Source organism: Anopheles bellator, chromosome 1 (genome assembly GCF_943735745.2).
Source record: "Anopheles bellator chromosome 1, idAnoBellAS_SP24_06.2, whole genome shotgun sequence".
NCBI classification, from domain to species: domain Eukaryota; kingdom Metazoa; phylum Arthropoda; class Insecta; order Diptera; family Culicidae; genus Anopheles; species Anopheles bellator.
The window spans coordinates 22,131,351-22,159,333 of NC_071285.1; the positions used below are offsets into that span (position 1 = coordinate 22,131,351).

The 27,983-nt window shown below is 49.9% G+C and overlaps 1 protein-coding gene across 3 annotated transcripts in view; it reads left to right on the forward strand.

Moving 5' to 3' along the window:
* LOC131216533 (dystonin) overlaps window positions 1-26,572 on the forward strand; it is a 103,402-nt gene extending 76,830 nt beyond the window's left edge. For 2 of the 3 annotated variants that reach the window (XM_058211042.1, XM_058211044.1), the window contains 14 exons: window positions 2,849-2,995; window positions 3,066-10,564; window positions 11,231-13,410; window positions 13,488-13,674; window positions 14,392-14,436; window positions 15,140-15,217; window positions 15,526-15,815; window positions 15,899-16,128; window positions 16,208-16,325; window positions 20,457-20,614; window positions 23,221-23,375; window positions 23,446-23,736; window positions 24,021-24,080; window positions 25,355-26,572. In XM_058211042.1, the coding sequence (XP_058067025.1) occupies window positions 2,849-2,995; window positions 3,066-10,564; window positions 11,231-13,410; window positions 13,488-13,674; window positions 14,392-14,436; window positions 15,140-15,217; window positions 15,526-15,815; window positions 15,899-16,128; window positions 16,208-16,325; window positions 20,457-20,614; window positions 23,221-23,375; window positions 23,446-23,736; window positions 24,021-24,080; window positions 25,355-25,514 (11,598 nt within the window). In that variant the 3' untranslated portion in view covers window positions 25,515-26,572. Of the gene's footprint in view, window positions 1-2,848; window positions 2,996-3,065; window positions 10,565-11,230; window positions 13,411-13,487; window positions 13,675-14,391; window positions 14,437-15,139; window positions 15,218-15,525; window positions 15,816-15,898; window positions 16,129-16,207; window positions 16,326-20,456; window positions 20,615-22,725; window positions 22,902-23,220; window positions 23,376-23,445; window positions 23,737-24,020; window positions 24,081-25,354 lie in introns of all 3 variants that reach the window. The other variant, XM_058211043.1, reaches the window with a different exon arrangement.
* The last annotated feature ends 1,411 nt before the right edge of the window (window positions 26,573-27,983 follow it).

Here is a 27,983-nt window from a genome sequence, read left to right on the forward strand (position 1 = left end):
ACAAAGATTTTTCAAAAACAAGCTTCGACGACCACTTGCTGCGATTCTATAGCAGTTTTCTTCAGCAGGTAACAGAAAATCAATGACCTCAGCAAAATCCCTCATGTACAAGCACAAAAGCCGATATGATCCAACCTGTTCAAATCAAAGATAAGTTGCCAACTAAATTTTTTTTACGGCATTAAATCATTTGCCTGATGTCTACACAAAGCAATGTTGCCAAAAAAGCATAATGAGGAGGATCAAATCAACAGCTATAGTCATCTGGTTACAAGTCTCCTCTCATAATTTTAGACCTGGTAAATGTTGCATGAGTGCAAAAGAAAAAAATTGCCAGACGTCTAGTATCTAATTAAAAAGCAACAGATAAACAAGAAGAGAAAAGAGAACTATTAAAATGTATAATCGAGAGGTTATTCAAAGATTCGTAAAGAGAAAAGTTAGTTTCGTTTGAAGTTTCAAATCAAAATTTGAGTAGTGTATCGAAAACGCAGTCAGTTAAAGGAAACCCTTTCTTAAGATTGCAATCGCAGCCAAAACAATTAGAACTAACCGACTTGCCGACCCACGCGGTATACGAAATAGATCCCTCTTCTTTATCCAACTCTGTTGAGCCTGCAGAAAATCCGGTTCGACGTCCTCCTGTTTAGGGAAAATCATGTTTCCAATTCCTCAATCCCAATGCGCCCACAACACACACACTTACTACTTCCGAAGCCCCCGGACGCTGCTGTGCATGGATATCATTTTAACGTGCTTTTCACCACAATTTGTTTGTTATTTTTTCTGTTCTCTTTTCGAACCTCAGTTCATGAATGAATGATGTTTTCCTCCGTTTTTTTTTCACGCTCTCTCTCGTGCCATAATTTCCACGTTTGTTGGTGTGTTGGCTTCATAAATTAGCAAATCGTTGCGTTGGTTGGTTTGTTGTGCATGTAGCCCCACACCGAGCGAGAGAGAGAGAGAGGGACTGTGGCAGACTGAACAAAGAATGTCCTAGTATCGCGCATATAATCGGCAATGGCAATTGGCACACAAAACAGCATTGAGGTTTTGTTCAGTCTGCGGGCCACCTTACAAACGTGTGTGCATCGTTTTCATACAGCCCCACATTTTCATCATCCGAATGCTGAAAAACCCGAAGTACTTAGTACTCATTTTAGATAGATATTTTTTCAATTCGATTGATACATACATTGGCACACGCTTCGATACTTGCTTCGAATCGGCAACCATCATCACCACCAGCAATGCACACGTGGCACAGGACAAGAGAATAAAAAAATCTATCAAACGAATATGATATTGGATGTATAGATATCGAGAGATATAGGAGAAGCGCGCTAGAGTTAGAATCGAACAGAAAACGACGATCAGAACCCCAGTGCAGAACGTGTGTGTAAAGCTTGTTGTGATCGCCTTCATCGTCGATGGTCGCCACCGAAAAGTCGGTCAAACGTCAATACATTTTTCTCTTCCATTACTCTAGTAGTTTGGTGCTTCCGGCGCTAGTGTGTCGTGGTACTATCGAGAGTTCGATCCAAATTATTGTAAAATAATGATACGAGCGCTACAGTTGCAACCTCCCAAAAAAGCTGTAGTTGTAGCCAAAACACAATGATCTTAATCGCTTTTCTTACAGGACTGTGTAAATAGTTCCTTAGCTAGCACCACCCTACTCAGGTCCACTAAAATAGTTTTACGAAAACAACACTAGCACTAGCACTAACGATTCACCAAAAGCATAACTATGCCAAACTCACGCCATTAGCATAAGCTCCCATCACCGCTCTAACACGTTAGCCCACTAAGCAGTTACTATAAACTAGTTGTTGGGTAGTTCGGTAGGTTAGCTGTTTGCATGTTAATGTGTGTTTGTAGCTAGTATTGACACTTTTAAGCCTAATACGCCGGCTGGACGTACTGCGGGGAGCGAATGGGCCAATGGGTCCACGGGAAAGAGCCGCACAAGACCGGCGCACCATATTTTTGTATCGCTGCTTGTTGTGTGTTTTCACGCGTTGTTTCGTCTGGTTTTATCGCCTTTCTACCTTATATCGCTTATATCCACCTGCGTGTTTTGCGTGTTGCGTTGTTTTGTGCGAGAGATTGCGTTTGCGTCCAAAAGTTTGCGCGTCTGTGGTCTTCTTCTACACTTCTTCCTCTGTGGCCGGTCCTCTCTGTCGGTTTCGTACTCATTCCGTTACATACACGTCTGTTTGTTTTTATTTCCCATGTGAATGTTAATGTATCTTCCTCATTTCCAGCATTTTATCCTCTGTATTTCGGTTTCGTTTACACTCCACACTACCACGGTGCTGCGCTGTGTTTTCATCGGCCTATCCTTCCGTTGTTTATAAAAAAATATGCTTTGTGTTTGTTGTTTCGCGGCTGTGCTGCTCTGTTGTGTGATAGCGAGATTGTTTTCCTCTTCTTTTTCTTCTTTCAGTCTTCTGACTTCTCGGTCTCTCGTTTTTGTTATGTCTTTTTGTTTATTTTTGTGTGTCTGTATTGTTCTTTTTAGCCTCTCTTCTCTCTCACTCTTTTCTTTTTTTCTTATTTTCTAGTGTTGTGTGTATTGTCATCATCATTAATATCTCAACATCATTGAGTACTGAGTACTGTGTGTTTTCTCCTCTGTTTCTGTTTTATTTTATGTATCTCTTTTAATTTTTTTGTGTATCATACTTAAAAAAAAAGAAACAAAAAACATGTACATGTTTGTAAAATGATACGATGCGCAGAACTGTGTATAGCAAGTTCCGACAGTTTGTCCGGTTCACGACGACTCTAATTGTTCTCTTTCATTCTTATCACCTATCTCCCGGCCGTGTGCTCTTCCGTGCAGCAAGCGGTGATCGAGAAATTCGCTCTCTGTGAGGACCACCTGGCCAAGCTCTTGGAATGGATCACGCGAGTTGAACAGGACATTGCCGCCGTCGGTGGACCCAAGGAACGGGTCGATGATCTTCGCAATCAGATCAACTCGTTGAAGGTATGCGCCCCACCGCCCCGTGTTTAGTATGCCCCTGTACTAATTTCGTCCTCTTTTTCCTGCTTTCCAGCAAATTAAGGAGGACATCGACGCCCAGAGTCGCCCGGTCGCTTCCTGCCTGGATCAGGTTCGTCAGCTGGTGCTGACCGGTGGCGATGTACTCAGCGCCCCCGAAGTGGCGGCCCTCGAAACGTCTGGCCGTGAACTGCGCTCCCGGGTCGATAAGGCACAGGACCGCACCGGAAAGCTGCTTCGTCGGCTGGGTGCGGCCCGGGACGAACTCGGCAAACTGCGCACCGAACTCGACACGTTCTCCGGATGGTTGCAGTCGTCGCGCCGCACACTCGAGGAGAAAGAAAGCACCCTGTCCGATCTGCACAATCTGCCGTCGCAGTCGGACACGGTGAAGGAGTTCCACAGTGACGTGATAGCGCACCAAGCGGACCTGCGGTTCATCACGATGTCAGCGCAAAAGTTCGTCGACGAATGCAAGGACTACCTGGCGGTGCTGAACGACTTCCGCACGACGCTGCCGGACCGTCTGCCGCACATCGAACAGGTCTCGAGCTCGGACAGCCCGATCCGCCAGGAGGTGTCGCTCGTCACGGCCCAGTACCGTGACCTGCTGAACCGGGCCAACGCGCTGCTGGACCGACTCGCTGGGCTCGGAAGTCGCCAGCGAGACTACCAGGAGGCGCTGGACAAGGTGCGCGCCTGGTTGCGCGATGTGCAGCCGCGCGTCGGTGCCGTGCTGTCGGACCCGATCGCGGCCGATCCGCAGGCGGTGCAGGATCAGATGAACCAAACAAAGGCCCTGCAGAGCGAGTTCCTGTCGCAGGGCCGCCTGATCGACAACGTGCAGTACAGCTTGGACTCGCTGCTGAAGTCGCTCGCCGGTCGGCTAAGCCCGTCGGAGGTCAGCCTGCTCGAGGTGCCGGTCGAAGAGGTGAAAGACAAATACACCCAGCTCCTGGAAGCGCTCGGTGATCGTTCGAAGCTGCTCGACACGGCCCTGGTACAATCGCAGGGCGTCCAGGATGCACTCGACGGGCTGGCCGTTTGGATCAACCAGTCGGAGGAGAAATTCAAGATGCAAAACCGTCCCGCCTCCCTCATCAAGGACCGCCTGACGGAGCAGGTGCGCGAGCACCGGGGCTTGCTGAACGATCTGGAGTCGCACCGAACGAGCCTGGAGAGTGTGACACTGTCGGCGCAAGAGCTGACCGCTACTCCGTCCAACGCGCGTCTTGCGAAACGCATCGAGAGCAACCTGAGCGACGTTACTGGGCGATTCGAGAAGCTGCTCGACAAGGCGCTCAAGCGGGGCGAGTTCCTCGAGGATACGCTCGCGCAGTTAACCAAGTTTATGAACGATTCGTCCACCCTGGAGCACGAGCTAACGGCACTGAATGAAGCGCTGGAGGGACGCGAGCTGGTGTCACTGCCGGCCGAAGTCCTGGCGCAGCGTATGGTGGAACTGTCCCGGCTGAAAGAGAAGCTTCGCCCGCAGTACGAGAGCACCGTCCGGTTGGGCAAGGAGCTCGTCGCCAAACGGGACGTGACCGATAGCGGTGTGGTGCGCGATCGAGTGAAGGCCCTCGAGAACCTCTGGAAGACGATGGACACGACGCTGGAGGAGAAGCTGAAGCTATCGAAGCAGAAAGCCGAACAGCTGCACGCGTACGAGGATCTAAAGGAGCAGGTGCTCAGTTGGTTGACCAGCATCGAAACACGCACAAACAACCTGGCTCCGGTGGCGGTCGATGTCGAAGCGATCAAGTACCAGATCGAAGAGTTGCGCCCGCTGGTGAAAGAGCACCGCGAGTACGGCGCTACGATCGACCGGGTGAACGACCTCGGCGCACAGTACGACGCCCTGATTCGCCCGGACAGTCCGACTCGCAAACGTTCGGTTTACAGCCCGATCAAGCGCGTCAGCCCGATGCGACGGTTGTCCGGAGACGCGCGATCACCCAGCCCAACCAAGGGCGGCGGACCGTCGCCCCTGTCGCCTGCGAGCGGATCGAGTGGGTTCGGTAGCCGGCGGTCGTCGCAAGACGCCTTCCACCTAACCGACCTGACGCCGATCCAGCAGCAGCTGACGGAGATCAACAACCGGTACGGTCTGATCGGTGCCCGGTTGAACGATCGCCAGAATGAGCTCGACTCGGTGCGCGACGAGGTGCGCAAGCACCAGGATAACCTGCGTACGCTGGCCGCTTTCCTCGACAAGATTCACCGGCAGGTGCCGCGCGACGTGATCGGCAACCGGGACGAGGCTGACCGATGCCACAAACAAGCCCGTAAAATCCTCGAGGAGATGTACGAACGCCAGAGTCTGCTCGACTCGACCCGGGCCCAGGTGAAGGACCTGCTGAAGCGCAAACCGGACGTACAGGGCGCGGAGCGACTGCGCTCGGAGCTAGAGACCGTCGCCGACCGGTGGAAGAACCTGAACGATCTGTGCAAGGATCGCATCACCTTCTCGGAGCAGCTGCGCGACTTCCTTGACACGCACGACAACCTCACCGGCTGGCTGGCGGCCAAGGAGCGTATGCTAACGGTGCTCGGCCCAATCTCGTCCGATCCGCGCATGGTCCAGAGCCAGGTACAACAGGTGCAGGTCCTTCGCGAAGAGTTCCGCGGCCAGCAACCACAGCTCGCGCATCTGCAGGAAGTGGGCAACGCGGTGCTGGAGCACTTGCGCGAATCGTCCCCCGAGGGGCAGGCCGTATCGAGCAAGCTGCGCACGGTGCAGAAGAAGTGGGATGAACTGGTGGCCCGACTGGACGAGAGAGCCCAAAGCCTCGGGGCGGCCGCCGACAGCTCGAAGGAGTTCGACGCTGGCCTCAACCGTCTGCGGGAAGCGCTGCAGACTATCAGCGACAATCTGGATGGACTACCGACCGACCGCGATCATCAGGAAACGCTGCGGAAGATTGAGAACCTCGAACGACAGCTCGAGGGTCAGCGTCCGCTGCTGGCAGATTCGGAAGCCGCTGCGGAAACTCTGTGCCGTGTGCTAAGCGATCCGGCTTCCCGAGCCGATGTTAATGCGCGAGTCGCCGCGGTCGGCAAACAGTACCAGACGCTCCAGAAGAAACTCGATCTGCGCAAAGCCGAAACGGATGCGGCACTGCGCGACGGGCGCCAGTTTGCGGAGACGTGCGCGAAAACGCTCGGCTGGCTGTCGGGTGAGCTGGGCAATCTGACCGATCGGTTGCTGGTGTCCGCCCATCGGCCGACCCTCCAGCACCAGCTCGACACGCACGAGCCGGTGTACCGGGAGGTGATGGCCCGCGAACACGAGGTTATTATGCTGCTGAACAAGGGCCGTGAGTTGCAGGAGAAACCCGGTCACGTCACCGACCGGGCCGTGCAGCGCGATCTGGAGAAAATCTCGCAACAGTGGGACCGGCTCCGGTCGGCCGCAGTCGATCGGCACTCGCGGCTACAGACGTGCATGGAGCACTGCAAGAAGCACGCGGCTGCCTCGGAGACGTTCCTTGCATGGCTGCGCAGCGCGGAAGATAAGCTAGCGACACTGAAGCCGGGACTGCTGAAGAAGCAGGCACTCGACGGGCAACTGCGCGAGCTGCAAACGTTCCGCAGTGATGTGTGGAAGCGCTCCGGAGAGTACGAGACGTGCCGCTCGCTCGGCGAGACCTTCCTCGGGGCGTGCGACGTCGATAAGGAGGCGATCAAGGCCGAACTGCAGGACACGAAGGATCGCTGGGAGCGGCTCAACAATGAACTGCTCGCCCGGGCGCAAACTCTGGAAACGTGCGCGAAGCGTTTGGGAGACTTCAACGAGGAGCTGCGCGATCTCGATCATGCCGTCGGCCGGTGTGAGGATCGCCTGGCAGCCCACGATGCGCTCGGCGGAGCAGCCAAGGATCCGAAGCTACTGGAACGGGTCCGGGCCATCAAGGACGATGCGAGTGCTCTGCGGAAACCGCTCCAATCGGTTCGGAAGCTAGCGGGTGAAATCGCTGGAGAAGCACGGGCCGCCGGCGGTGATGCCGATCACCTCAAGTCGGAAGTGGACGGAGTGGCGGATCGCATCGAGGATCTGCACGCCCGGCTGGACGATCGTTGCGGTGAGCTTCAGTCGGCCGCGACGGCCGTCTCCCAGTTCAACGACAAGGTGAAAGCGCTCGGAGTGGATCTGGGTGAACTGGAGAGCCAGGTCGACTCGCTGAGCCCACCGGCGCGCGAGATCAAGCTCGTCGTGCAGCAGCTCGACGAGGTGGCCGGCATACTAACTAAGATTGATCGCGCAGGTGTACAGGTCGGCGAGGTAGAACGAGCCGGCGAACAGCTCGTGGATTGTGGCTTTGCGCCTGATACGGCCCAAACGCGCGACCAGATCGGCGCACTGCGGAAGCAGCTGGGTCGGTTGGAGAATCGTGCACGCGATCACGACGATGCCCTACAGCGAGCCCTCAAGGCGCTGGAGAAGTTCTACGATCTACATCAGCTGACACTAGAGGACCTCTCGGAGGTGAGCGGCGAGCTGAAGAAGATGAAACCGGTCAGCTCGGAGCTGGAACAGATCCGCCACCAGCAGGATGACTTCCGGCGGTTCCGGCAGCGCGTCGTGGAACCGCTCACCGGCAAGATTGACGAGATCAATCGGCTGGGCCAGGAGCTGATCCGGTCGGCGCAGGGTGGCGTCCCGACGGCAATCCTCGAGAAGGACCTGGAGAAGATCAACGAGCGATGGAACGAGCTGAAGGAGCGCATGAACGAGCGGGACCGTCGGTTGGACGTGGGCTTACTGCAGTCCGGCAAATTCCAGGAAGCGCTCGACGGGCTGTCCAAGTGGCTGAAGGACACGGAGGAGATGGTCGCCAACCAGAAGCCCCCGAGTGCGGACTACAAGGTCGTGAAGGCGCAACTGCAGGAGCAAAAGTTTCTCACCAAGATGCTGATGGACCGGCAGAACTCGATGTCGTCGTTGTTCCAGCTGGGCCAGGAGGTAGCCGCCGGGTGTGATGCGTCCGAGAAGGCCGCCATCGAGCGGCAGCTGAAGGAGCTGATGCGTCGGTTTGACGATCTGACCGATGCGGCCACCCGGCGCACGCTCGACCTCGAGCAGGCGATGCACGTGGCGAAGCAGTTCCAGGATCAGCTCATCCCGCTCACCAAGTGGCTCGAGGGAGCCGAGCGGGCCGTCAAGGCGATGGAGCTGGTGCCGACGGACGAGGAGAAGATTCAGGCGCGCATCCGCGAGCACGAAGCGCTGCACGATGAAATCCTGTCGAAGAAGCCGGACTTTAGCGAGCTTGCGGACATTGCCGGGCAGCTGATGGAGCTCGTCGGCGACGATGAGGGTGTGACGCTGAGCGAGAAGGTGAAACACACTACCGACCGCTATACCGATCTGGTGGTGGCGAGCGAAAACATTGGCCACGTGCTGAACGAATCGCGGCAAGGACTGCGCCACCTGGTGCTTACCTACCAGGATCTGGTGTCGTGGATGGAGAAGACCGAAGGACGCCTGGCGCGCTTCAAGATCGTTCCGGTGCACACGGAGAAGCTGCTGGAGCAGATGGACGTGCTGGTGGTGTTGAACGAGGAGATTGCTAGCCGCTCACCGAACGTGGAGTCAACGGTCGAGGCCGGCTCGGAGCTGATGAAGCACATCTCGTCCGACGAGGCACTCCAACTGAAGGACAAGCTGGACTCGCTGCAGCGGCGCTACGGGGAGCTTGCCACCAAGGGCGGTGATCTGTTGAAGCACTCCCAAGACGCTCTACCGCTGGTGCAGCAGTTCCACGACAGCCACCATCGGCTGGTGAACTGGATGCAGGCCGCCGAATCGTCCCTAGCCACCGGAGGTGATGCTAACGAAGCAGACATCGCGCGCCTCGAGACCGAACTGGTTGAGATTCGGCCACTGCTCGAGCAAGTCAACTCGATCGGACCGCAACTGTGCCAGATCTCACCCGGCGAAGGTGCGTCCACTATCGAGGGAATCGTCACGCGGGACAACCGTCGGTTCGAAGCGATCGTGGAGCAGATTCAGCGTAAGGCCGAGAGGCTTCACCTCAGCAAGCAGCGTTCGAACGAGGTTACGGCCGACATTGACGAGCTCCTGGAGTGGTTCCGCGACATGGACGCCACGCTGCGCGATGCGGACCCACCGGCCATGACGCCGAAGCTGGTACGAGCTCAGCTGCAGGAGCACCGTTCGATCAACGACGACATCTCAAGCCAGAAGGGACGCGTACGGGACGTGACGGCCGCGGCGAAGAAGGTCCTGCGCGAGTCACAACCCAGCGACAACACGATCGCACTGCGCGAGAAGCTGGAGGACCTAAAGGAGGTGGTCGAAACGGTGGCCACCCTCTGCTCGAACCGCCTGTCGGTGCTTGAGCAAGCGCTGCCCCTGTCCGAACACTTTGCCGATTCGCACTCCGGACTGGCGGCGTGGCTCGCGGACATGGAGCATCAGATTTCGATGCTGTCGATGCCGGCCCTCCGCCCCGATCAGATCGCCATCCAGCAGGACAAGAACGAGCGGTTGACGCAGTCGATCGCCGAACACAAGCCACTGCTCGATAAGCTCAACAAAACGGGCGAGGCGTTGATTGCCCTGGTGGCGGAAGACGATGCGGCCAAGATTGGGGAGATTCTGGACTCGGACAACGCTCGGTACGCGGCGCTACGCACGGAACTGCGCAACCGCCAGAACGCGCTCGATCAGGCTCTGCAGGAGTCGAGCCAGTTCTCGGACAAGCTCGAGGGAATGCTGCGGGCCCTGCAGAACACGGTCGATCAGGCGAACCAGGCGGATCCGATTTCCGCTCACCCGCCCAAGATCCACGATCAGATCGACGAGAACGTGGCGCTGGTGCAGGATATCGACAAGCGGGGTGAAGCGTTCGCTGCGGTGCAGCGAGCGGCCAGCGACGTCATCGCGAAGGCCACCAACCAGTCCGATCCGGCCGTGCGCGACATCAAGAAGAAGCTCGACAAGCTGAACGCCCTGTGGGGCGATCTGCAGAAGACGACATCGAAGAGAGGCTCGGCACTAAACGAAACCCTCTCGGTGGCGGATAAGTTCTGGAAGGAGATGCGCGCCGTGATGGAGACACTGAAGGAGTTGCAGGATGCGCTGCAGACCCAGGAACCGCCAGCGGCGCAACCGCAGGCCATCCAGAAGCAGCAGGTTGCCCTGCAGGAGATCCGCCAGGAGATCGATCAGACCAAGCCGGAGGTGGAGCAGGTACGGCGCACCGGCAGCAACCTGATGTCGCTGTGCGGTGAACCAGACAAGCCGGAGGTGAAAAAGCACATCGAGGATCTGGACCACGCGTGGGACAACATCACCGCGCTGTACGCGAAGCGCGAAGAGAACCTGATCGACGCAATGGAGAAGGCGATGGAGTTCCACGAGACGCTCCAGAGTCTGCTTCACTTCCTGGCGCGGGCCGAGGATCGTTTCCAGAAGCTCGGTCCGCTCGGGTCGGACATCGAGGCGGTCAAGAAGCAGATCGAGCAGCTGAAGCACTTCAAGGACGACGTCGATCCGCACATGGTCGAGGTGGAGGCGCTGAACCGGTAGGTAGCGGCCGATCGGAGGAGACCGATCTGATTACATTTGGTTAACTAATCTTCTCTCATTTTCACGCCGGTCATTCTGTGGATGTGTTTGTAGAGCACTGAACAGGCAAGAAATCTGATTGAAGCAACTTGTTTAAAGCGAATGTGTGGTGGCCCGCCTGCCGTGTAGCTTGTTGTGGCGCTTCCGCAAGGGGTTGCTGAGTGCGCCGATTGGCCAATTTTACGTGCGAGGGGAATATGTTGGCTGAACGGTTGTTGTTAAAAATGCATGATTAAAATGGAACACGAGTTAAGGAAGAACGGCCTTTCAGCCAACACAATGGGGGTCGATCAAAACGTAATCCGTTGCTTTTACGACGTTTTAGAAGCTTTAGTTATCATGAGTTAGTGTTACAAAATCTTATCACTCTAACGTCATTTGGCGTCAATCTTATTGCTCTGTAGAGAGTGTACAGATAACTAAAGCAATCAAAATTGAACGAGAAAGCACTATGTAGTAAAAAATCGTGAAATGATTGATCCCATACTTAGTACCTTAGTTCCGAAATTTGCGAAATCGCTAGCTGACTGCATGTTCTGACCGCTTTCAATGTGTACCGATCGCGCTTGGGTTCCTTGTTCTCGTTGACTAACATCCCTGTTTTTGCTGCTGTGCTTCCACAGACAAGCAGTGGAGCTGACGGAGCGCACTTCGGCCGAGCAGGCCAGTGCCATTCGGGAGCCACTGAACGCGGTCAACCGACGGTGGGAGAACCTGCTGCGCGGTATGGTTGAGCGCCAGAAGCAGCTGGAACACGCGCTGCTACATCTCGGCCAGTTCCAGCACGCGCTTAACGAGCTCCTGGTGTGGATCGTCAAGACGGACGCGAACCTGGACGAACTGAAACCGATCCCGGGTGATCCGCAGCTGCTGGAGGTGGAGCTGGCCAAGCTGAAGGTGCTGGCCAACGATATCCACGCGCACCAGAGCTCGGTCGACACGCTGAACGATGCCGGTCGCAAGTTGATCGAAAACGATCGCGGTTCGCTCGAGGCCTCGACGACGCAGGACAAGCTGCAGCAGCTCAACAAGAAGTGGCGCGATCTGCTCCAGAAGGCGTCCGACCGCCAGCACGAGCTGGAGGAGGCACTTCGCGAAGCGCAGGGCTTCACGGCCGAGATCCAGGACCTGCTCGGATGGCTAGGCGATGTCGATGCGGTCATCGGTGCCAGCAAACCCGTCGGTGGGTTGCCGGAAACGGCTTCCGAGCAGTTGGAACGCTTCATGGAGGTGTACAACGAGCTGGAGGAGAACCGGGCCAAGGTGGAGACGCTCGTTGCCCAGGGCCAGGAGTACGTGCGGAAGCAAACGCAACTGCAAGTGTCCGCCAGCAACCTGCAGCACACGCTGCGCACCCTGAAACAACGCTGGGATGCGGTGGTATCGCGCGCCTCGGACAAGAAGATCAAACTGGAGATCGCCCTCAAGGAGGCCACCGAGTTCCACGATGCGCTGCAAGCGTTCGTCGAGTGGCTGACGCAGGCCGAGAAGCAACTGTCTAGTGCCGCGGCCGTGTCGCGCGTCCTCGAAACCATCCAGCAGCAGATGGAGGAGCACAAGGTGCTGCAGAAGGACGTGTCGATTCACCGCGAGTCGATGCTGCTGCTCGACAAGAAGGGCACCCATCTGAAGTACTTCAGCCAGAAGCAGGACGTGATACTGATCAAGAACCTGCTCGTCTCGGTGCAGCACCGCTGGGAGCGCGTGGTGGCCAAGGCTGCCGAGCGAACGCGTGCCCTCGACCACGGTTACAAGGAAGCGCGCGAATTCCACGACGCTTGGGTGCAGCTGACGACGTGGCTGAAGGAAACGGAGCGCACGCTGGACACGCTGGCAGAGGAATCGAGCAACGACGCGGTCAAGATCAAGAAGCACCTCGAGAAGCTGCGCGAAATCCAGCGCAACCTGCAGTCGAAGGAGAGCTTCTACGACAGCACGATGCGTACGGGCAAGGGGCTGATGGATCGTGCCCCGAAATCCGACGAACCGGTGCTCGCGAAGATGATGGGCGAGCTGAAGGACGCGTGGAAGCGTGTCTGCCACAAGAGCGTCGAGCGACAGCGTAAGTTCGAGGAGGCGTTATTGCTGTCGGGCCAGTTTGCCGACGCACTGCAGGCGCTGCTCGATTGGCTGCGCAAAACGAAGGCCCGCCTGGCGGAGGACGGTCCGGTGCACGGTGATCTGGACACGGTCACGACGCTTGTCGAACACCACCGCCAGCTGGAGTCGGATCTGGACAAGCGGTCCGCGCAGATGCAGAGCGTCATGAAGACGGGCCAGGAACTGGAGCGGTCGGATGAGACGCGCGAAACCAGCCGCAACCTCAAGGAAATGCAGAAACTGTGGGACGACGTACAGGACCTGAGCGGCCGTCGAAAGAGCCGCCTCGATGTGGCCCTGAAGGAAGCGGAACGGCTACACAAATCGGTCCACATGCTACTGGAGTGGCTCTCGGAGGCCGAGCAGAAGCTTCGATTCGCCGCCGCCGCACCGGACGATGAGGCACAGGCGAAGGACCTGCTCGACATTCACGCCAAGTTCATGAAGGAGCTGCGCGAGAAGGAGTACGACAAGGAGGACACGATCGGGTTGGCCAACAGTATTCTGGGCAAAGCGCATCCCGATGCGATCCCCATCATCAAGAACTGGATCTCTATAATCCAGTCGCGCTGGGATGAAATTTCCCAGTGGGCCTTCAGCCGCCAGTCGAAGCTCGAGGCGCACCTCAAGGACCTGCAGGATCTGGACGAATCGATCGAGGAACTGCTGGCCTGGTTGGCCGGACTGGAAGCAACGTTGCTGAGTAAGTAATCCGCACATCTTGCGGCCCATCGCGAGAGTTGACGAGGTCGTCGCTAACGTCGCGTCTACTTGTTTTAGATCTTGAAACGGAGTCGCTACCGGATGAGATTCCCCCACTGGAGGTGCTCATTGCGGACCACAAAGAGTTCATGGAGAACACGGCCCGCCGGCAGGGAGAAGTGGATCGGGCCTGCAAACCGAGACAGCCACCGCCGGGACTGAAGGAAACTCGCAAACCGTCCCGCGGTGTGCTCAAGACGCCCGTGTAAGTACTTGAACCGGATTCCGCTGCTCCTTTACGTAATCCGAGTCCGTGTGACCTATTGTGTTTGTGTGTGTCGGGTTACTATTAGAAGTAGTCGAGTTTCTGGAATGAACATGTGTGGAAATGTTGTTTGTTTTTCGAACAGTAAACCATTCAATGAATGCCTTCTGCGTGCAATGCATTACTTAACCACTTACCGAACACACACATTTGTGACTCTCAATGTACATTTTGATTTTTTTACCGTAATTAACCTTTGTTTTACCTTCTTCGTTCATTTTTCGCTCTTTTTATTTCACGTGTTTGTTGTGTCTTGTCACCGCCACCACCACCTACAACCAACCCACACACCCATTTTTGTAATATTGTCACATATAACACGACAGTCGAGGATCACAGGCCGATCTGCGGGATACCGACTCGCCCGACCATGGCACTCTCGGACGGAAGCAGAGGTTTGTTTTTGATTTTATTTCCCGCAAGCTTTTCGCGCCCCTCTTTTCTGTTTCTGTCTCTGTTCCGTTTACCTAATTTTCCCAATTGTTTGTGTTTCTAACCCGTGCGAAGTTGTTGTGCATGATGTCATTGTTTCTCCTGTTTCCATTCACCCTTGTGCTGTTGCTTTGCTTTTCTTCTCCGTGTTTGCGTGTTATGCATCTGTGTTTTCTTCTTCTTTTTCTTCGTTTCTTTGCGTGTGTGTTCAATCCCTGCGTGCAGCTTCAAGGGATCACGCGATCATGGTCTGAATTCGCGTCGTACAAGGTGTGTATGCCGGGTGCTGGTTTCATTACATTTTATTCCATAAAACGCTCCATCCGGGGATGTGGTGTCGATCGAAACGAATCACTTAAACAATGGTACAGCCTTTGGTTTACGAAATATGCTATTTTTGACTCTATTTTGTGTATTGCCGTTGATAATTGAAACGTTTAGAACCATTTTTCAAAAAAAAATTGTAAAAAGTAAACTGAAGGCGAGTAATGTTGTTTCATTAGTCACTTAAACGGACCAAAAATAGCGAAATAGTTTATGTTAAGGGGGGATCTCTTTCTTTCTCTCCCGGTCTATGTGTGGATGGGTTCTATATTTGTGCCATATCATTGTCTGCATGCTTGTTATTTTTATATATGTTTGTTTGGTTTTTCTTTTTTTTTTCCTTATGTACTCCGTTCGCCGTTTATGTGTATTCGCGGTGCTGCCTTTGTATGTGCTGCCTTTTGTTTGTGTATGCCTTGCGATCATCCATGTGAATATCCGTTTCTACGCGCTGTCCTGAATTCGTGCTGTTGTGTACATTTTGTCCTCGTGTTCCAATTTGGGTCAACCAATCAATGGAAACCGCAATCGGAAACATTAAAAAAACGAACAAATCGTCATCGTGCAAAATGTTCCAAAATTTCCTCTCCATGCTTCATCTGCGCACACATTGTTACGAATATGCCCGCACCACTACTACCATCCGCAGCCGCGTGAGTCCTGGACGCGAAACGCAAACACCGGAACGGGATCGGTTGCCACATTACGGTCCACGGTTTTCGCCAAGGTATTGTAGACTAGACCAACGACGGTTGCCAACCAAGTGTTGTTGGTACTTTGAACTAACCACCATCATTTCGAGTTTCTCTCTTGTCCATCGTGTCACCACAACATCTCATTATCATCGCTATCATCTCGGGTGTGCACCTTCGCAGCGAGGTGCAAAATCATGTCCATCTCAAATGCGCGCTCATATTTGTTTTAATATTTTATTTTCAACATACGTCCTCATAATCATGTACATAGCACGGCCACAGTGCCCAGGCGCGCCAGAATCTTTTGGGACTAACGTTTAGAATCTCAATAACGTTTCAGCAACCAAGCGGATACGGAACTACGGTCGCCAAGGGCCAAGCTGCTGTGGGAGAAATGGCGCTACGTGTGGATGCTGGCCTGGGAACGGCAGCGCCGTCTGCACGATCACATGCTCTACCTGCAGGATGTGGAGCGCGTCCGGCAGTTCAGTTGGGAGGAATGGCGAAAGCGATTCCTTAAGTTCATGAACCACAAGAAGTCCCGCCTCACCGATCTGTTCCGCAAGATGGACAAAGACAACAATGGTCTCATACCTCGCGACGTGTTCATCGATGGAATCATTGGCACAAGTAAGGATCCGCGTCGTGCGCCATTATAAATGCCATTGCCGAGGAAAACTAACCGTCATCCTGTGTTCTGCCTGCGTCCTCAGAGTTCGATACCTCCAAACTGGAAATGGGTGCCGTGGCCGATCTGTTCGATCGCAACGGCGAAGGGCTGATCGATTGGCAAGAGTTTATCGCCGCCCTGCGACCAGACTGGCAGGACCGTAAGCCGAAAACCGAAGCGGACAAGATCCACGACGAGGTGAAGCGTTTGGTTATGCTCTGCACCTGTCGACAGAAGTTCCGTGTGTTCCAGGTCGGCGAAGGAAAGTATCGGGTAAGTGTTGAGCCGTGGCATCGCTGAAACACGCCGCCATTCACTAACGCGCAAGCTCTCTCGATTTGAATACTTGCAGTTTGGTGACTCTCAAAAGCTACGCTTGGTGCGTATTTTGAGAAGCACCGTCATGGTGCGCGTCGGAGGTGGATGGGTGGCTCTTGACGAGTTCTTAGTCAAGAATGATCCTTGTCGAGGTACGTACCGTTCTATACACGCTCTTCTTTTTTATTACTATCAATATCGTTCGTTAGGATACTTTGTTTATAGGTGTAGCTAAACTAGCAAGATTAGCACAGACGCGAGAAAGGTGCAACAATCATTCATCCGTTCCATCAAAACAGTTTTATTTTCCGTTTATTTCAATCTGCCATATTACAGCGTTTGCACAAGTACAGCTTAAGAATAGAATGGTTTTCAAAAGTTTACAAAATTTTCTGCCAAAGATGCCAATGAGAGGTTACATAGTATTTATTTAAATGCTTTTTAAATCCACCTAACGTTTCCCCCCTGAAAGCGGGTAAAAATAGCTTAAAACCAACCAAATGTTCTGGTGAACTGTGATAACTTCTCCGTCCCTCAGGGCAGCCAATAATGTTGTTACCTATCAAACTAATGCTATAAGAATCACATCGTTATGAACTGACCAATATGAACCAACCCAAAACGGTAACATAACAAACCGGAGCGCGGCCAATTTAAATACCACAGACTACGTTTAACCATTGCGCTGCGCTCTCAAGCACAGCCGCCAGCAGAGCTTGGCGGGGAATAAAATGGCAATGAAATTCTGTTTATTAACAACAAATACCAACCACTAAAGGTGAATCAAGGGAAATCAGCGGAAATGCAAATCAGAATAATTTTACCGGACGATTTGCGCACAACACTGTATGAGTTTTACTCCCTTTTTCATGCATGCAACTGATACTGCAATTGAAACTACTAAACCTGCGTTGTTTGTATGAATACACAGTGCATTGGTTTGATAATGCATTTAACAACCCCTATGCGCTGCCTGCCCCTTTTTGTGGGATTTTTTTAAAACTAAAACAAACTGCCTTTTTCATTAAAACATTGAAAGCACACTTCTGAACGTGAAGTTAATTTTCAATATGAGATATCTTCTACAAGCAAACACATTATCCTGAGTGCAATTAGTTCCCGGGTCGCGGAATGGCTTTAACAAGGTTGCTGAAATGACTGAAAACGCTTCCCTAACGAGAGTGCTTAGTATTTTAAGTGAAGCCCCACCGTGTGGTGATTATATCATAGAAATCATAGCTTCGTGCGCTGCCCCTCATTCTACAAAACACATTTGTGGCATATTTATGCTGTGCATTGCTTCCGTTTTATTCCATTCTTCTACCATAAGGGTGATGTTTTTTGCGCCGACATAACACTAATCTCATCTCTTGCGACCTTTTCCTTTATATGTCATCGAACTGAGTGTGTAATGTAATGTGTTCTGTCCGTTTGCTCTTTGCGTGGTTCGACTACTAACACACCGACTAACCGAATAAATTTCTTCCTTCTTTTCTTTCTTTTAATGCTAACATATTCGATTAACCGTAAAATACGCACCTTTCGTGACGATTGGGTGTACGCAAATTACAATGTCCAATGGACCCCATTTTACAACCATTCCCCATCACATCACGACACACACTGCGCAACAACCGCATCTCATCTCTCGTCTACTCATCTGTGGGTAATTTGGATCCGGTGTTTGTGCCGGCGACACACACATAACCATGATCAACTGAATTCTGCACCAAACATTTGAAACTTGCTCAAATTATGCTCTCACATCCGATTACGTTCTGTGAACGTCTTGACTTTGCTTCTCCTTTTTTCTTGTTTTACTTTCTGTTGATCCCGATTTTTGCGCTTGTTTAATTTGACTGCCATCTTTTCCTTTTGTCATACTGTTCGATTTTCAAATGGCTCTCCCCTTATCCGGGGCGTGCCCTACCAACAGTGGCCTTAGTATTGCCTTTACCGAACCCAAACGATCCGCGCCAACACGAAGCGTGCTGCCCACTCTGTAAGCAACCGGAGTTACTCAGCATTCGGCAACTGTTGATGTGGCAAAAGAAGAAATTTCAGTTCGCCGACCACGGTACCGGTCCGCGTTACATTTTTCTCAACGAGAAGGGCCACTGAACGCGTGTCCCGCGTGTGGTGCGAACGGTTTCCAATCCAATCTTGTGTGTTTTATGGTCGAGTGGCACAACAACGATTTGCGTCCTTTCGATACTTCGCGCTGCTCAATGTTTTAAACTGATTTATTTAGTTTTATTTCAAGTTATGTGTGCATAGAGTGTACTTTTGAATGATTTTTATTTGTTGTCGTTTTTGCGTGACTGTTGTTCAGATTGACTGTTGTACTGTGAAAAAAACACAAAAACGAATAAGAATGCTTTACGAAAAGAACACAATAAAATTCTTTTAAGTAATTCTCCTCTTGCTTAGCCCTTATTTAAATGTTCCAACAGTTAGCATCTTCTTTCTTCTGCATCGAATTAATATCTTCTCACAAGTATCGTGGATCCTTCTCTATAAGCCTCTGTGTGGTCGCAGATATTTGACCACAAATGTACGCACCGAAGATGGAAGCGATTATTTTCACTCCATTCACACATCACCAGCATTCACAGGTTTTCTTTTGGCATCCCACCGTAATCACCAAATTGCACTAGGTTTTCATTGTTCACAATGCACTACACTTCCTAAGGCTACACATATCGAATCACTTCACCATACTTGAAAATCTGCTCACTAATCACCACAACTCGCAAACGGTTCGTGTGTTTTATTTTAGAACAATTGTTAGTATATTTAGGTTGGTTTTGCATTGCTTTGTTTATTGGACATTACTGTGGTTTTATGTTTACGCTTGATCATGTTCCGTTTTGTTGGCATCTTGTTTCGCATTTTTATTGTACGTATATTCGTTTTCCATTAGTTAAGTAGTGATGATTTGAAGCTTTTTGTATCTGTCATTGGAGTTATATTTTAGCGTTCGTGTTTATTTTTATTATGCAATTCTTTCTGTTATTGTTTTATGCTTTTTTGTCGAAAACTCTAAATTATGTGCTTTCGTTGGTTTCGTACTATGAGCATATTTCTATCGAAACACCGCTTCGGCTCTCAAACACACACAATTGGAAGAAACGGCATCACGCGAAAGAAACCGGGCGAGCGTATTCTAAAACCGACAATGAAATTTCATCTTTTCGCCGTCACCATTACCGCCAAAACTTGCCATTTTCGAAAAGACACAAATATGACACGTTCTCGGTTTCGTTCGCTCGCGTGTTAGATCATCATTGTAGTTGAAACGAGAAAACGTCCAAACTATTTCGCACTTATCAGTTGCCCTAGTTCGTCGTCAAATCAGTACTCGATTCGGTTTGTTGTGAACAAGTTGTAAATTTATCGGTTCATAATTTGACAATACCTCGCACATAATTTTTTGTATCTTGTGTAGTTCGTAATTTTACATCTATCATTCGTTTTTTGTTATGCATTGATTAGTCTGGTATCGATTTTCGTTTTCCAATTGAATCAGTGTGTTCTAGCGGTAAATGCAATGCGCGATTTTCGTTTGAGCACACTCGTTCAATGGTTTATTGCTAAGTTTTAGCTTTTAATTACTTTAAGTTAGAAAGTGTGTTTACGTTCTGTTCTCTTTTGTTACATCGATTTATAATTGTGTGTTTATTTTTGTGTTTATTTTTTCCTTTCAATGTTTTTGTTTTAATCCGTTTTCCCCTTTCATTGGTTTTAACCCCGTGTTTTGTTGTTCATTAATCAATCCACACAATCCTACCTCTTGTTCCCAATGTTTTTGGTGATGGTTTACGTTTACCAAATTTACCTCTCTACGTTTTCGGTTTTACCTACAATCTTTCAAAAACCAAACCTCTTTTCTTCTTCTTCTTTCCCCCATTTCAATACCGCCACCAAAAACGTCATTTTCATAATTATTTCAACTGACACCATTTAATGTCCTGTTTTGGTATCAATTTTTTGGACATAAATCAATTTGTCTCACTCTCTGTTCATCCGGACTTGAAAACCAACCCCTGCTGCGGCATATAATTTATTCTCAAATACTTGAAACGTTCACGATAACCTTCTTAAAACGAATTTCACATCTCTTCAATGACGCGCCGCGGGGTCCTTTAAAAAAAACGTGGACGTGTTTGTATCTGTGCTTTTCATATGTTTGAATCAAATGGTTTTTAAAACGTAAACATAATTCACCTTCATACGCCTCGTAACAACCAAAAACCGAAAATTGGAATATCAAACCAAAACAGCCAAGGGACGCACAAACATCGAGCTACGTGAGCAGTTCATACTGGCCGACGGTGTGTCGCAGTCGATGGCCGCCTTTAAGCCGCGTATGTCCGGCTCGGCCGGCTCCGGATCAAATCAAACCAGCTCGCCGATACCAACACAAGGTCCTATTGTGAAGGTAAATATTTCCCTCTGTCTCTCAGTCTCTCTCTCTTTCTGTCTCTCTTTCTTTCTTTCCAATGTCCTGCCTTTGTCCCACAACCCGCTCGACGAGTTCCGTGATTTAGTTTTGTTTTTCCTCCTTTCCCTTTTTCTAAATTACTCCCCTTTCTACCATGAAATGTTGAACTTTCCCTTATTTCCACACAAATGTCCTGCGACATACACCTGGTTGGCTCTTTCCTCTTCCCCATTCGGTGTTAGTTTATAGTTTCTCCGTATGCCTTCTATAAATGGCTCACCGACTATTACCACCCTCAAGCACAAACCACACAATTTCCTGGAGCGGCAACGAATGATAGTATCGGGTTCCTGTGTATCCTTTCTCGTTCTCAAGTTGCTCTTTTATGTTTCCGATTATCTGTGTTTTTTTTTTCTTGTACTATGCGGGTTTTCTAGTAATTTGATGTGAATAGTGTGAGGAAATGGGTCAAAACATTTCTTGGCGATAGATCGGATATAGGAAGACGGATCGTGGACCACTCGTATGTGTGTGTTTGTAATACCGTGGTGCTTCATTGTGGCGCACCATCATAAGTCATACGCGGTGAGGGCATTTGTTAGCACACCATCCAATTAGCCAATCTCGATCGGATCACGCCGCCACAACCGAAAGGATGTTCGTGCGATGTTCTCCTAGTGTAAATATGACACATACTTTAGATCAATAGACCGTAAGCGTAGTAAAACGTATTACATTCACTTTTCTCTCATCTTGTTCCTACTCTCTCTTCAGTTTGTTTTCGATCGTCGTAAAATGTATGCCATTCTTTACAAAGTTCAATTCGGAAAGCTTTCGAGCGTTACTCTCACCTGAAGGCAGCCGTGTGCTGGGGATTTAAAATACAGCACTTTTTTGTATAGTTTTTGTTGTAAATCTAAATGTTTCTGGTTCCAACGTGCATATCAAGAACGTTACCTTTACCACCACCATCCCGTTTTACTCGTCCTACTGTCCCACCGTAAACTTTTACCACTCCTCTTCTCTTATCTCTCGAAGATTTTTGTCGTGTAAGGTACGTATGTTTTACCTGATTGTTATGCTGTCTCTGTGCCAGCGACCGTTCGGTTCTCGTGTCCGTTGTAGGTTTTTTTTTTCATTGTTATGTTGCGTATTGCCACGTTGACCTTTGAAGTGTGTCGTAAGCAGAATGTTGCGCGTTGTTAAAGCCAGCCACCGTTCGGAATGTTTCGTGTTGTTTTCGCACTTGCCCGTTCGTACGTTCCACTGTAGCCATTTGTTTTTCTGCATCGTGAGCCCTATGATGATTTGTCATCGTTTGAGGATGTTGAATGCATTTTTTACTATTATTTTGTTTTCTTCTTTCGTGTGAGTGTTTTCTGTTTCAATGTTTGGGTTTTCATTTTGTGCATGCCTTGTCTTTATTATTTTGTTTGTTTTTTCTGTTCCGAGTGCGCCACTCATCATCAACATCATCGTCATCAGTATCAGTGTGAGCAAATGAGATATCGGGTAGTTCCATCGTCTCCTCATCATGTCACGTTCATACTCGTTGGGTGTTGTGAGTGTATTTTAAATTCCACCCCTTCGAAAGGCGCGCAGCTTCTCTTACAGTGGCCGATATGCATGCGCACTGTGCCTTGAGTGAGTGTATTTCGCATTCTGTACGTACTCACGTACCTAGATGTGTCGAATTTGAGTGTCGCTTTTTCCCATTAAACCGTTTGTTGTGCAATCCAAAGGGACGGGACACCCCCTGTGAATTGACCACCCCCATTGTTTTGGCAAGTGTTTCCTTTTAACATACACATTCCACCGTTTTGAGGATGCGCATGAGGTTAATAAACAGAAATGAATGCATTGATACAGATGCTACCGCCTATTAGCCATCTCGAAGAATCATCAATGGGATGAAGCTTGTTCCCAGCCCGTGTTTGTTGTGGCTCTACCACTGTTGTTATCGTTTTGTAGGCGCAAATGGTCGATTAATCAGTTCTAGCGGATGTTTTAAGAGTCAGGAAGCAAAACAGCAGGAGCAAAGTCAGGGACAGATCTATTTCTTGTTCGAATCGTGCGTCAATTTCAATCACACACAACCCCCTTTCCAGCTGACGAACATTTGGCAGAACTGATGCCAATCTTTGAGCAGCTGCGGGCGCAGGGCAATCTCCCCTGTACGTACCCGCTGCACGTTACCTCCAGTGGTACCGCCTTTATCCGCGGCGGTTCCCGATCGACTCCGCTCAGTCCGCATGCCCCTCATTGTCATCCGTCAACGCATTGGGTAAGTCTCCGCCGTGTGTTTCCGTTTTTCTGCGCCCCGAAATCCGCCTCCGGTAGCCGGAACACTAGCGTCATCTAGGCGTCACTAGCGTAAACTCACTGCCGCCTTACCGGGAGTGTGACTTGGCTGCTGCAGGTGAACTAGATCAATTTCCTGGCAGGAAGCGTGTGGTTTGTGTCTTGACTAGGTTTGAGCCATTCCGATCTCTTATTGTCCACCCGTTTCCCCCGCAAATGAAACTCATTTACAATGAAAAAAGTTTGAAAAATAATGTATATCTCTCTCTTCGAAAATAACACTCAAATAATCTGCGCCAAAGGTACGGGAGCGTTCGGCAAAATCTATTTCCATGTCGCGTCCGTCGCGTTCATCGCTGTCAGCCTCGACACCGGACTCACTCAGCGATAACGAAAGCGGCATCGGAACTCCGGGACGTTTCCAGACGCCAAGCCGCAAAACTTCAGTGCCAGCTAGGTAAGCCCAGTGCACATTCGAGTCCCGAATGCCGTCCCAAATTCTCATTCGATCGTGTTCACCATTTCAGTCGACCGCAAATGACGCCCGGTGGCTCGAGAGCCAACTCCCGGCCCAGTTCGCGACCGGCCAGCCGTACCGGGTCGAAACCACCATCACGCCACGGGTCGACCCTATCGCTGGACAGCACCGACGATGCAACCCCGTCGCGAATTCCAACCCGCCGCCTAACGCAAACGTCCACCCCACGGCCATCGCGGTTGTCGGTGGGATCCGTTTCCGGGCGTCCCGCGACCACAACCGGCACGAACGGGGTCTCGTCCAGGACAGCTTCTGGGGCTGCGTCACCCGCGCCCACGAGGTACGCTTACTTTCGTCCATCGCTTCGACATCGAATAACTCTCGCCGAGTATTATTTAATAATTGATTTGTAATTTTTTTATCTCTCACATACACTACAACAATCTCTCGATTTTTAAACTGACCCTCGAATCTGCCTGCGTATTTGCGCATCCTAATTACAATTTCGTTACGATATAACAACCCAACCTCACAACGCATCGCATCGCTTTAAAAACCAAACAAAACCCCCAAAACTACGCCTAACCACAAATGCCGGCCCCTGGTGGTGTTGTACTGCCTCAGGAACGGTGGCATGAGTCGTTCATCCAGCATACCGACACTAATAGGACTACCAAATAGCAGGTAAATATTAATCGTAACCCCGGTGGGGAGGGTCCCTCGGTCTGGCGAAAGGATACGGGGGCAGTGGCTCCAGGCCATAAAAACGTAGAATTGAAACTCTCGGGTTTTTCCTTATCTCTTTCTAAACATTAACCTCCAATGATCTTCTAATTTTACTGCCTCAACCATAACTGCAACACTACCTTCACCACTACTACTACTACTACTATCACTAGCCAACCGCGTTCACGGATACCGGTCCGACAATCGTCCAACGTATCGAACTCATCGTCAGCGACGGGGTAATGATGACTTTGAGCCGCAAAAGACTACCGTGTTCTTGCCTCTTACCACACGTTGCAATTAGTGTGTGCTTTATTTAGTTGTTTTTTCTTTTTTTGGGAAACATAGTTACTTCTATGCTTTAGTAGTCAATCTGCTGTTTTTTTTTGTTTAATCTTGTATTTCAAGTTATACGCGATAGATGATTTTTTCCTCTTCCAATCCTTAATGGTTAAACTTCTCAGTCACTATCCGTCTTATTGGATTTATTGGTTGCTCTGGACTCTAATTAAGATTTTTTCTCTTTCTGCTCAATTTGAGGTCCTTTTGCGGCTAGTTGCGTGAATTGTTTCCCAATCTGATTGCTTCAGTAACTTTTTATTGTATTCACTAATGATGTAGTACTTTTCACGATTGCTGTTGCTGAAGGTAGTAAACTTGTAGCACATTACCTGTAGAAATTGGCACGGCGTTCCAAACCACCGAAAGCTATGGGATGGTGAATCTAGAATACGTTAAATGCTAAATTACTAATTTTGTAATAAAATTCAACAAATTCTTATAAAATGGCAGAATCACCTACTGTTCAAAATGAGTTGATCAAAATCTGTTCCTAAACACCTAGCGTTCAATGGTTACTTGTTTCGTTGGGAGCAGTATTTCTAGCATTCCTGTAGCAATTTCTAGCAATCCTTAGCAATTCAAGGATTGCTGAGGTGCGCCACATAGGTACTTCTAATAACTGCCAAAAAGTGACTTAAAAATGACACTCTGATTTTAAACCAAAAGTTCGGATGATTTGTATTGACCCCTGATGTTTTGTTTACTTCACCTAAACGCTGTGTATGACAATTTTTTTGTTCGCTTTCTAACTGCAAACTGCAAATTCAGCAAGCGTGTGCCGTATTTTTTTTTTAAATCCTTAGCTGATTTTTGTTTAGCTTGAATGTGGTGCTGTTCGAAGAGTGTCGCGTGTTACAAGGTTACTAATCTGGTCACTTTATGGTCTGCAGGAAAACCAGCGGTGCCTCTACGCCCTCCGGGATGCAGACACCGCGCCGACCATCGGTGGATCCCGGTACGCCCGGTAGCACGACGACGACCACCGCTCGTCCGGATCGCAACTCACGTGGTTCCACGCCGAGTGAAAAGCGTGCCCCATTCCGACTGTAAGCTGCTGTTCTGGGAAACTGGAGACGAGGAGCGATTTGAGTCAGCATGTAAGATACCAACAAACACACACAGAGAGACACCGCCAGTGATAAATCGGTTGCCGGAAAATCCGTTTCGCTATCCACGTCCGTCACGACGCAAAAACACGAAATCAACACGACAACGACGACGAACCCCGCTCTTGTTTAAGGCTCAAAGAATCGAGCAAAATTCAAACACGAATCCGGATCGGCCAACCAGAGCGCCGCCACCTTATGCGTGTCTACAGCAGAGTGAACTGTAGGAACTAAGTCAGAAGAAGACCCCGTCCTGAAGAAGAGCCTTCCAGGAAGGGTTGATAGCTCGAAATGAAGAATGGTTTGTTAGTTTTGCGTTGGCGCCTTTTTTCTCTCTCACTTGCGTTACATTACAAGGCCCAGTTCAGGTAGGACGCTTAGGACAGTTTGTTTTCTTCGAAAACACTAATCACCGTTACTAAAGCTTATTAGTACGCGTTTGTTACCCTGTTTCGAAGCGTGTAGCACATTATTAAGAATTAGACCGAAGCGTTTGAATAAGAATTAAATCCCGAATTTGAGATTGCTAAACTTTCAACCTGTTTTGCCCGAGTTTGCTTATACGCAAGAGGTCTCAACACACACATGACGTAGTCCTGGAGGACGCCGTGAGCTGTGAGAAATCGCCAGTTTTCACACGCGCACGCGCATCCTCCAGGGTTCGGTTCCGAACCGCTCAACTCACCAGCAACACTGGGAACGGAGCGAATGTTGGCGCCAAGGTGAAACGGACGACCGTTTGTTTTGTCCGACGGTTGGGCTCAACTCCTGCCGGCGGATGTGGGGAGCGAAAGTTAATTTTATTTGACTTATCGTTAATTAATTTCCTTTTTTATGTTGAACTTTATGAGTTAAAATCCCCCGAGAGACGAGGAGATCAGATATTTTGCTTAAACTGTTGAAGAAGCGTACGTTACGGATATTTATTGTAAACTTGTATTTCGTTTTTTAATTGGTTTTGAACTCAAAAAATGAAGAAACTTTTTTCGGGTGTGCAGATTGAAGAAGAAGGGCCCCGAGTCGTGCTGGTTTGCGGTGTGGACCGGGTGTGCAGACGACCAATCGTGTCCCGTTGTGCGGAAAAGATCGCCAGCTTGTCCGTGCGAAACGCCACGATCGGTTCGGAAGAAGCCCGTGTCCCATGGAAAGGGAGCAGTCTCCAACTAGAGTTTCAACCCCGAACAAACCGAGCCGCTAGAGGAAGGACAGATGACGGTTGGAAAAATCGCCAGTTTTCCAGCTCCGTTCATCTGCCAATCGGGCGGAAGGGAAGAGTGCAAAAGAAGACACACATTGGTTTGTTTAATTTCGTTACACGTTTTTACTCCATTTATTTTTATCACCCGCCTAACACACAGAGCTCGTTGTTATTTGCAATTTTTGCATTCGATACCGCGCGGACCGGCGCGCGCCCGCGCAATTAGCAGTGCATTCCGCCGTCGGTGGTGTCGAGGCCAAACAAAAGTCATTTAGTAACTAAGCGAAGCGAAGAGGATAGTGGTCCCCGTTGGGGCGAAAGAATCGAAAAAACGAGAAAAAAACGGATTAATTATTATTAAAAACACTAAACAAAAGCCGATCGCGCGTGTGTTCGATTGATTAATGCCTAGTGATAAGGAACGAGTCGGGCGTAGTAGGATAATAGAAGGGATGTGAGTAGAGAGACGTGACTGCACATAGGGAGTACAGACAGAGAGAAAGAAAGAGAAAGAGAGCGAGAGGGAACCGGAAAGGAGAATGTGATTAATACCCCCCTATACATCTACCAGAGCTAATTCGCTGATACAATTGTTTTTATTCTGCGCCGCCCGTCAGCAGCAGCACGGTCGTTTAAAATAATTCCAGTTAGAAAGAGAAAAAATTAACAAGAAAAAATATCAAATAAAAAAAAGATTACAAACACCTGCCCTCTTCAGCCGCTGAGACGGGGCTTGTCTTGTCCAGCTGTGTAATTATAATATAAATTTATTCTACTAGCGAACCGAAATAGATTAATATCTGCCAGTGCGCACGCCCGCACGTTGTTCAATAGGTGGATAATGTTTTTTAGTAAAAATGGAAAAACGAAAAAAAAGAATCACACACACACGCAATTGTATGTCCCTGTCTCGCCACCATAAAACTGAACAAAAATGATAATAAACAATTAACTCTACACGCTCCCGCTGTCGGCTTCGTTTTTTCTCTGCATCCGAAAAGTGTCCGAAAATTTCCAAATTCCGGTAAAATATTTACCAAATCAACAAAAAATTCGCTGGCCCAATCAGAAATGGAGAACTTGCCGTAAATTTTGCACCATTAACTTCGCAACGAACCAGAAGCGCGCCCTATTCGGAAATGCAATCACGTAAAAAAAGATTTTTCACCTAAAACGGTTCTCGACGACTGCACCGTGAAATGCAGAAAATGTAAC